The sequence below is a fragment of the Triticum aestivum genome, chromosome 1A (genome assembly GCF_018294505.1).
Source record: "Triticum aestivum cultivar Chinese Spring chromosome 1A, IWGSC CS RefSeq v2.1, whole genome shotgun sequence".
Taxonomy (NCBI): Eukaryota; Viridiplantae; Streptophyta; class Magnoliopsida; order Poales; family Poaceae; genus Triticum; species Triticum aestivum.
In genome coordinates, this window is record NC_057794.1 from 116,724,095 (window position 1) to 116,735,052 (window position 10,958).

Below are 10,958 nucleotides of genomic sequence, written 5' to 3' on the forward strand. Positions count from 1 at the left end.
CGATCAGAAACTTTATTTTCTTGTTATGATGATTCTCCACTTCACTCTGAAATTCTTTGAACTTTTCAAATGTTTCAGACTTGTGTTTCATTAAGTAGATATACCCATATCTGCTCAAATCATATGTGAAGGTCAGGAAATAACGATATCCGCCACGAGCCTCAACACTCATCGGACCACATACATCGGTATGTATTATTTCCAATAAGTTAGTGGCTCGCTCCATTGTTCTGGAGAACTGAGTTTTAGTCATCTTGCCCATGAGGCATGGTTTGCAAGCATCAAATGATTTATAATCAAGTGATTCCAAAAGCCCATCTGCATGGAGTTTCTTCATGTGTTTTACACCAATATGACCTAAACGGCAGTGCCACAAATATGTTGCACTATCATTATCAACTTTGCATCTTTCGGCATCAATATTATGAATATGTGTATCACTATGATCGAGATTCAATAAACCATTTACATTGGGTGTATGACCGTAGAAGGTTTTATTCATATAAACAGAACAACAATTATTCTCTGACGTAAATGAATAACTGTATTGCAATAAACATGATCTATATTAATGCTCAACGCAAACACCAAATAACTTTTATTTAGGTTCAACACTAATGCCGAAGGTAGAGGGAGTGAGCGATGGTGATCGTATCAACCTTGGAATTACTTCCAACACACATCATCACCTCGTCCTTAACTAGTCTTTGTTTATTTTGCAACTCCTTTTTCGACTTACTACTCTTAGCAACTAAACCAGTATCAAATACCGAGGGGTTTCTATAAACACTAGTAAAGTACAAATCAATAACACGTATATCAAATATACCTTTGTTCACTTTGCCATCTTTCTTTCCCGCCAAGTTTTTGGGGCAGTTCCGCTTCCAGTGACCATTTCCTTTGTAGTAGAAGCACTCAGTTTCAGGTTTGGGTATAGCTTTGGGCTTCTTCATGGGGGTGGAAACTTGCTTACCATTCTTCTTGAAGTTCCCTTTCTATCCCTTGCCATTTTTCTTGAAACTAGTGGTCTTGTTAACCATCAACACTTGATGCAATTTCTTGATTTCTACCTTCACCGATTTCAGCATCGCGAGGATCTTGGGAATGTTTTCGTTATCCTTTGCATATTATAGTTCATCACGAAGTTCTAGTAACTTGGTGATAGTGACTAGAGAACTCTGTTAATCACTATCTTATCTAGAAAATTAACTCCCACTTGATTCAAGCGATTGTAGTACCTAGTCATTCTGAGCACATGCTCACTACCTGAGTTATTCTCCTCCATCTTGTAGGCAAAGCACTTGTCAGAGGTCTCATACCTCTCGACACAGTATGAGTCTAAAATACCAATTTCAACTCTTGGAACATCTTATATGCTCCTTGGCGTTCAAAACGTTTTTGAAGTCCCGGTTCTAAGCCGTAAAGCATGGTGCACTAAACTATCAAGTAGTCATCATACCGAGCTTGTCAAACGTTCATAACGTGTGTATCTACTCCTGCAATAGGTCTGTCACCTAGCGGTGCATTAAGGACATAATTCTTGTGTGTAGCAACGAGGATAATCCTCAGATCATGGACCCAGTCCGCATCATTGCTACTATCGTCTTTCAACTTAGTTTTCTCTAGGAACATATCAAAATAAAATAGGGGAGCTATACACGAGCTATTGATCTATAACATAGATATGCAATACTATCAGGACTAAGTTTGTGATAAATTATGTTCAATTAATCATATTACTTAAGAACTCCCACTTAGATAGACATCCATCGAGTCATCTAAATGATCACGTGATCCATATCAACTAAACCATGTCCGATCATCACGTGAGATGGAGTAGTTTTCAATGGTGAACATCTCTATGTTGATCATATCTACTATATGATTCACATTCGACCTTTTGGTCTCCACTGTTCCGAGGCCATATTTTCATATGCTATGCTCGTCAAGTTTAACCCGAGTATTCAGCGTGTGCAAAACTGGCTTGCACCCATTGTATGTGAACGTAGAGCTTATCACACCCAATCATCACGTGGTGTCTCGGCACGACGAACTGTCGCAACGGTGCATACTCAGGGATAACACTTATACCTTGAATTTTTTAGTGAGGGATCATCTTATAATGCTACCCTCGTACTAAGCAAGATAAGATGCATAAAAGATAAACATCACATGCAAACAAAATATGTGACATGATACGGCCACCATCATCTTGTGCATTTGATCTCCATCTCCAAAGCACCGTCATGATCTCCATCGTCACCGGCTTGACACCTTGATCTCCATCGTAGCGTTGTGGTCGTCTCGCCAACTATTGTTTCTACAACTATCGCTAATGCACAGTGATAAAGTAAAGCAAGTACATGGCATTTGCATTTCATACAATAAAGCGACGACCATAAGGCTCCTGCCAGTTGCCGATAACTTTTACAAAACATGATCATCTCATACAATAACGTATATCACATCATGTATTGACCATATCACATCACAACATGCCCTACAAAAACAAGTTAGACGTCCTCTACTTTGTTGTTGCAAGTTTTACGTGCCTGCTACAGGCTTCTTGTAAGAACCGTTCTTACCTATGCATCAAAACCACAATGTTGATTTATCAAGTTTGCTGTTTTAACCTTCAACAAGGACCGGCCGTAGTCAAATTTGATTCAACTAAAGTTGGAGAAACAGTCACCCGCCAGCCACCTTTATGTAAAACTAGTTGTATGTCTGTCGGTGGAACCGGTCTCATGAACGTGGTCATGTAAGGTTGGTCCGGGCCGCTTCATCCAATAATACCGCCGAATAAAAATAAGACATTGGTGGTAAGTAGTATGACGATCACCGCCCACAACTCTTTGTGTTCTACTTGTGCATATCTACGCATAGACCTGGCTCAGATGCCACTATCGGGGGACGTAGCATGCAATTTCAAAAAAATTCCTACGATCTCACAAGATCTATCTAGGAGATGCATATCAACGATAAGGGGAGAGTGTGTCCACATACCCTCGTAGACCGAAAGCGGAAGCGTTAGTTTAAAGCGGTTGATGTAGTCGAACATCTTCTCGGTTCAACCGATCAAGTACCGAACGTACGGCACCTCCGAGTTCAGTACACGTTCAGCTCGATGACGTCCCTCGAACTCTTGATCCAGCAAAGTGTCGAGGGAGAGTTTCATCAGCACGATGGCGTGGTGATGGTGATGGTGATGTGATCTGCTCAGGGCTTCGCCTAAGAACTACGGCAATATGACCGGAGGAGTAAACGGTGGAGGGGGACACTGCACATGGCTAAGAAACAATTGGTCTGCTTTGGGGTGCCCCCTGCCCCCGTATATAAATGAGGAGAGGGGAGGAGGCCGGCCCTAGGGGGCGCGCCAAGTGGGGGGAATCCCACTAGGAACCCTAGTCCTAGTCGCCCCCTTCCTTCTTTCGGAGGGGAAAGGGGGAAGGAGAGGGAGAGGGAGATGGAAAGGGAGGCCACACCCCCTCCCCTTGTCCAATTCGGACTCCCCATGGGGGGGCACCCCTTGTGGGTTGTCCTGTTTCTCCCCTATGGCCCATGTGGCCCATTACTTTCCCCGGGGGGGGGGGGGGTCACCCCTCGGTACTCCGATAAATATCTGAAACACTCTAATACCATTCCGGTGTCCGAATACTATCGTCCAATATATTAATCTTTACCTATCGACCATTTCAAGACTCCCCGTCATGTCCGTGATCTCATCCGGGACTCCGAACAATCTTCAGTCACCAAAACACATAACTCATAATACAAATCGTCATCAAACGTTAAGCGTGCGGACCCTACGGGTTCGAGAACTATGTAGACATGACCTACACACATCTTTGATCAATAACCAACATCGGAACCTGGATGCTCATATTGGTTCCTACATATTCTACGAAGATCTTTATCGGTCAAACCGCAATGACAACATACGTCATTCCCTTTGTCATTGGTATGTTACTTGCCCGAGATTCGATCGTCAGTATCTTCATACCTAGTTCAATCTCGTTACCGGCAAGTCTCTTTACTCGTTCTGTAATGCATCATCCCGCAACTAACTCATTAGTCACATTGCTTGCAAGGCTTATTATGATGTGCATTACCGAGAGGGCCCAAAGATACCTCTCCGTTACTCAGAGTGACAAATCCTAATCTTGATCTATGCCAACCCAACAAACACCTTCGGAGATACCTGTAGAGCATCTTTATAATCACCCAGTTATGTTGTGACGTTTGATAGCACACAAGGTATTCCTCCGGTATCCGGGAGTTGCATAATATCATAGTCAAAGGAATATGTATATGACATGAAGAAAGCAGTAGCAATAAAACTTAACGATCATTATGCTAAGCTAGAAGATGGGTCTTGTCCATCACATCATTCTCCTAATGATGTGACCCCGTTCATCAAATGACAACACATGTCTATGGTTAGGAAACATAACCATCTTTGATTAACGAGCTAGTCTAGTAGAGGCTTACTAGGGACACGGTGTTTTGTCTATGTATCCACACATGTATCAAGTTTCCGATTAATACAATTCTAGCATGAGTAATACACATTTATCATGATATATGGAAATATAAAATGAAAACTTTATTATTGCCTCTAGGGCATATTTCCTTCAATATGAACGGGCCTAAAAAGGCCAAGAGGTGGAAGGCAACTTGGGCCAAAAAGGCCCAAGTGGGAAAGTGCCTCCTTCGCCTAAGGAAGGAGGCCGAATTGGGAGAGGGGGAGGAGTCAGACTCCTCCTCCCTGGTCTTTCCCCCTTGGTGGCAGAGCTCCCTCTCCTCTCCATCCTATATATACATGAGGATTTGTGCTCTTTTGTTCATACAAGTTTTGGAGCCTCCTCTAGTTCTACCCGTTCTAGTTGACTAATCAGAGCTAGGATAATCCTCCTGTCCCCATTATTAGAAGCCATGTGTAGTTCTAATCTCCTCCCTCTAATTCTTGGATGACGATTAGCTCTGGACGGTGAAGCGTTGCCGGATCGTGAAGGATGCACGCTTGCAACCAACTAGAGAGGTCGTGCTTTCGGTCTTCAGTTCGAGGGACTGTTTGTGGGCGGTGCGAGGGATCGTTCATCGACGGTTCGAGGGACACCAAGTACGATCTACGTCGACACATTCTTCTTCCGCTGCAACTCAGTGACGGTAACGATCGTGATCTCAACCCGTTATGCATCTTCATATTGATCTTGGGTACAGTGATCGTAGGTGCATTTTTTTGTTTTCTACTACATTTCCCAACACTCTTCCCCTCGCACAGATAACCATCAGCCGAGCCACTCCATCCAACTTCTCTCTTCCACAACCACAATAAGAAAACCTCCACCGCTCCATGGCGTTTGGCCTCGGATGGGACTAGGTTCTGCAGGAGATCCTTCGACGGCAACAACATCAAGCTTTCCTACACGCATGAGGTGAGAACCTGGTACATCAATGTTGCAGTCCTGAAGAATCATGCGCGCGCGGTGAGGGCCTGCGCCACGCATGAGGAGAAGTCATGAATGCCAGAACTCCACCGCCCACTCATCGAGAACTTGGTCCGGGCGATGGGAGAGGTCAGGGATTCCTCGGATCCATTCTAGCGGTCACGCCGGTACATGTACCAGAACCACGACTAACTCCACCTAGACTACAAGCTCGATACAGTGGTACCAGTGCTGCCCGTCGCTCTGATGGAGATGGAGCTGCCGTAGGTGGAGTAGCAACAGATGGAGCAGCAGAGGTGGAGACTGGCACAAGCAACGAAAGGAAGAAGAAGAAGAAGAAGCAGCGCATCCATGTGCTACTTCATCGATCGCTCCATCTTCTCAAGCTACAACAAGAGTGAGTTTGATGCAGCACCTAGGTCTTAGTTAGTTTCTACAGCAAGATCTGAACCAATATATGTGTTATGTTAGTTTCTGAACTTAACTGTGTCCGAAGAACTATGTGTGCTTTCCATCTGAGTACCCTTTCTATCCAAATTGTGCTATGATATCTATCTATCTATCTAGAGAACTCATCTATCTATGATAGCTATCTATCTGAATATTTGTGTGTGATGAAACTTTATTGTGTGTTTGCTTCTGAACAACCATGTATGTTTGCGTCTAATGAAACTCCTCTATTTGAATATCACAAGAAATGTCATCGTGCTCATATTATCTGAATATTTCAAGACAAGTTATGTGTGATAAAACTTTGGTGGTCATATTATCTAAATCTTAAACTTTGGTGCTCTAGGTTTCAATGCAAAGAACATGTTCAGGTTAACATAGGTGTGCTCTAGGTGTCAATGCAAAAATAAAATGTTATCATGAAACTATAGGTTTCAACCTAGTCTTTCTTCAGTTAGTTTTCCATGGAACTATAGGTGTGCTCTAGGTGTCAATGCAAAGATAAAATGTTATGAAACAGAGAATCCTTCTATTTTGTAGTATTTCATAGTTTGATTGAATATAGTCTGAACATTACAAGTCTGGATATTGCATGTTGTCTCTCTCCTAGGTAGGTTCAGTTGATGTCTTTAATCAACACAACTTTGAAACTAGTTTGAACATTAAATTGAGCACACGTACTAACATTTCACATCAGTAAAGTCACTTAAAACATGTACAATGACTCACTCCTTCTCTGGTCAACTTGTCCACTGCACCACTCAACCCAAATTTTACTCATGTACCCACTGCACAACACCCTGCAAAATTCAATAGTGGCATTTAGTGTCAGTTACATGCATCGCATAAGGATTTTTCAAATGCAAACTACATATATCAATCGGTAAAGTAACTAACCTTAGAATGATTAACCATTTGAAGGCACCAAGTTAGATGAGTACTCCAGATAGATAGTCTAAAACTCTATTTCAGAACCATAAAATTCAGTCAAACAAGACAAATTTCAGTTAATTTAGAGTCCTAAAATTCAGCAAACATGACATGTTTTAGTTAATTTAGAATCCTAAAATTCAGTCAAACATGACATGTTTTAGTTAATTTAGAGTCCTAAAATTCAGTCAAACAAGACATGTTTCAGTTAATTTAGAGTTCTAAAATCCAGTCAAACAGGACAACAAGATTCAGTCAAAGAAGACAACAAGATCCAGTCAAACAAGTTCTGGTCCATTCAGTCACAAACAACAACAACAAGATCCTGTTAACTAGGTCCAACAACGAAATTTGCTACAATTCCAGCAAACCATACTTCACTTATCCGGATCCCTAGAATTCCAGCAACGACATTTGCTAGTGGAGAAAGGAAGGCAACTCACCTAGGGGCTCGACCATCACCGTGAGGGCATGGGCGAGAGCTGCTGCCGCCGGCACTGGCGATGATGAAATACTCTAAAATGAATATGGTGTTGCCACAACAATCTTCATCCCCTCCTTGCAAAGGACGCCCCCGCCATGCCGGCCAACCACGCTTCATGCTCTGTCCACCACGCCTTGTCCTCACCACTACCTCGCCGATGGATTCGGAGCCGCCACCACCGCCATGCCCATGAGAGAGAGAGAGAGAGAGAGAGAGAGAGAGGAGAGGGAGAGGAGTAACTTGAGGGAGAGAAAGCGAGGGACGGGAGTGACGGAGGGAGCGCTCGGGTTGGGCCGCCCCAGTCGCTTCGGACAGAGCTGTTAATGGCGCGCCGTCGACGTACTCGAACCACGAGGGATCAACCATGTCAAAATGTGCTAAAAAGGCTCAATGTTTTTGTCACCGTCAGATTTTCGGTTCGGTGCGAAATGTCACAAATCGTGAAGTGATAGTTTTCTGCTAATCATGACACAAATGTGGTGCTTCTGGGCCTAAACCATTTCCTCCTGGGGCCCAAACTCCCGGTCACGCATGACGCAAACCAAATGTAGACGTCGGCCAGTCCAAGTCCAATATATGACACGGGTTAAAGCAAACAGATTTGAGCCGAACGATTGAAAAATCCAACGGCTAATACTGGGAGTAAAGTGTGGCCCGAATCTTCTGGTGTTTTCTGGGCCTGGACTAATTTCTCCTCAGGCCCAATAGCTCCACGGTCACGCATGACGCAGACCCAATATGGACAGTCCAAGTCCAATAGCACCACCTCCACGCGGAAACCCCAGCCAGGACAGCAACCCATTCGCAATCCCCACCTCTATATAAGCGGCCCCGTGGATCCACACCAAACCCTAGTCGCAGCTCTTCCGTCTCCCGCCGCCGCCGCAGCCGCCGCCTGCCTCGAGCCGCCGTCGCCATGGGGAGAAGTAAGCACGCGCTTTACCCTCCCCCTCTCGCCCTTGCGTGTATGTTACTCTAGTCTAGCGTTCATCTGGCCGTAGCTATGGTTCGTGCAATCGTTTGAATTGGCGCGGTTGCGTGTGAATCTGGCCTAGATCCGTCGTAGCCGCGCGGAACCTGTGGTATGTGTTACTCCCGATGTTTATTTAGTTTCTGTCTGGTGGATTTGGCAAGATAAATTCATGCCCGTAGCTGTTCTCATGTGGTGATTCGAAACAACATTTGAGTAGTTCAAGCTGCGGGTCATACTCTGTTCGTTTCATTTTAGTGTCTGTTTGTTAAATGGTGCCCGAAAAATGCTCTAGGCTTCTCGGATGTTGATATTTCCTGTGCTCTTTCATGTACTATGCTAGGAAATGAAGATCTGTATGCTCTTGCTTTTAAGTTATTCTAAGCACTGCTGCTGTTGGTAGGGTTGTATGGCCAATGATATTCTATGAAGCTGAATGAGTAGTTGTTGTGGCTAGTTGTTGATCAACTTGCCAACTGCTCATGTTGAATCATGGTAGTTAGTAATCTCTTCTTTCCCTGTCAATGGTAACCTATCTTAAATTGAGTCTGATTGTACATGTTGCTCATATCTAGAGTTGAATGTGGTGCAAATTAAACTGTTTCATTCTCTGTACCTGGAAAGAAGCAGTGTCTTAACTGAGTTGCACATTCTTTTGAATGTTCACTGCAAATTAAAATGTTATTTTGCATGTTTGCTGCTTTTAGTTGTTCTGTTCTGGTAATGACAATTCTCTGGTCAGGACCTGCGAGGTGCTATCGGCAGATCAAGAACAAGCCATACCCCAAGTCAAGGTACTGCCGTGGTGTGCCTGACCCTAAGATCAGGATCTATGATGTCGGCATGAAGAAGAAGGGTGTCGATGAGTTCTCTCACTGTGTTCACCTTGTCTCATGGGAGAAGGAGAATGTGTCCAGTGAGGCTCTTGAGGCTGCCCGTATTGCTTGCAACAAGTACATGACTAAGCATGCAGGAAAGGATGCCTTCCACCTCAGGGTCAGGGTTCACCCGTTCCATGTGCTCCGTATCAACAAGATGCTTTCGTGTGCCGGGGCTGATAGGCTCCAGACTGGTATGAGGGGTGCTTTCGGGAAGCCGCAGGGAGTCTGTGCCCGTGTTGCCATTGGGCAGGTCCTCCTTTCTGTGCGGTGCAAGCCCAACAATGCCATCCATGCTACTGAGGCCCTTCGTCGTGCCAAGTTCAAGTTCCCTGGCCGCCAAAAGATCATTGAGAGCAGGAAGTGGTAAGCACTGAAGATTGTTTCATGTGCTGAGATGATATTCTTGTCAAAATTTCTGTGTGCCATATCTCTAATTTTGTGCTGCCTCTTTCAGGGGCTTCACCAAGTTCAACCGCAATGACTACCTCAAGTTCAAGAGTGAGGGCAGGATCTTGCCTGATGGAGTCAACGCTAAGGTAGATATACTTGATCCTGGGCAATTGTTTTGAAGATGAACTTATTTATCCTGCCTTGGTAAACTGTTGTCCCTGCATCATCTAATTGTTTCATGTCTGGCTTTGCAGCTGCTCGGATGCCATGGCCGCCTTGCAAACCGTGCCCCTGGACAAGCTTTCCTGTCTGCTGCATAATCTAGCAGAAGAAGTCTATCCGTTCTATCGAAACTTATTTTACCGTGTGGAACTTAGATTCCAAGTGCCTGTGGTGCTATGTTATTTTGTCTGAATGTTGTGTCGAACCTTGTTATGGAAGATATTATCTATTTTGTGATGATGGTACTAATATGAATGGCCTGTTGAATCATTACTACTTGAATTCGTTTGTCAATGTATTTTGCTGTGGTTGTTGTCCTGTGTTTGAATTTGATGCTTCATTTTGTGAAGCTACCCAAGGAAAATGTTATACGTTCACATGGTTTGAAACATTCTGTGAAGAGTGAAGCAAAATTCTGGCCTTTGCACCTTATTTTTTTTGTAAGGGTCTTTTTTAAGCAGTATACAATTTCCGGATGTCTGGTTAGTGTATCGTCTGCCGGTCAATTTTGCTGGCGTTTAGTAGAGTAGTACTCCCTCCGTCTGGTGAAGAGTGAACATCTAGAGATTTTAGGACAAATTATGGAGTGAAGTAAAAAATAGATTTTAGGATAAATTATGGAGTGAAGTAAAAAATGCATTGGAAAAATGCAAGTCATCATCTCTCCCCTCTTTAATTAACCAACTTCCAATGAGCTAAGCGCATGTAAAAATTAAGAAGACAATGTGTAGCTTCTTATTGGTCTTGATTACCGTGTGATGAGAGAGAAGTATTTTTATCTACTTTAAAATGTATTGGGAAGATAGAAGTATACTTTTTTGTGAACAAATTTTAAAGCCAAACGTTCACTCTTTACCGGACGGAGGGAGTATACACTTTCAGGACGCCTAGTTCGTTCAGTTGGTTGGTGTTTCGTCTGCTGGTGTCTTTGATGCATCCGAACCGCGTTTCAGTTTCTCTTTTTAAAAATAAAAAATAAAAAATTCATGTCAGTTTGCCATTCCATTTCCCCACTTCCTTGTTTGAAATCCCTAGAATTACCAGTAGGGTGATCTGAATTTGGGAGCACAATTGAGAATTGACCAAACATGATATCCCAGGGATAGCAACGTTGGGATCGGTCTGTTGGAGCCTTTGACGCCGACGAATCCCTTCACCCACAAGCGAAATACCAATAGACG

At 43.7% G+C, this 10,958-nt stretch overlaps 1 protein-coding gene across 1 annotated transcript; it reads left to right on the forward strand.

The window, feature by feature from the left end:
• Positions 1-8,175: 8,175 nt before the first annotated feature.
• On the forward strand, positions 8,176-10,059 carry LOC123039953 (60S ribosomal protein L10-2). The gene is made up of 4 exons (XM_044462931.1): positions 8,176-8,240; positions 9,027-9,528; positions 9,620-9,701; positions 9,810-10,059. The coding sequence occupies exons 1-4, from the start codon at positions 8,231-8,233 to the stop codon at positions 9,873-9,875; spliced, it is 660 nt and encodes a 219-aa protein (XP_044318866.1). The 5' UTR covers positions 8,176-8,230; the 3' UTR covers positions 9,876-10,059.
• The last annotated feature ends 899 nt before the right edge of the window (positions 10,060-10,958 follow it).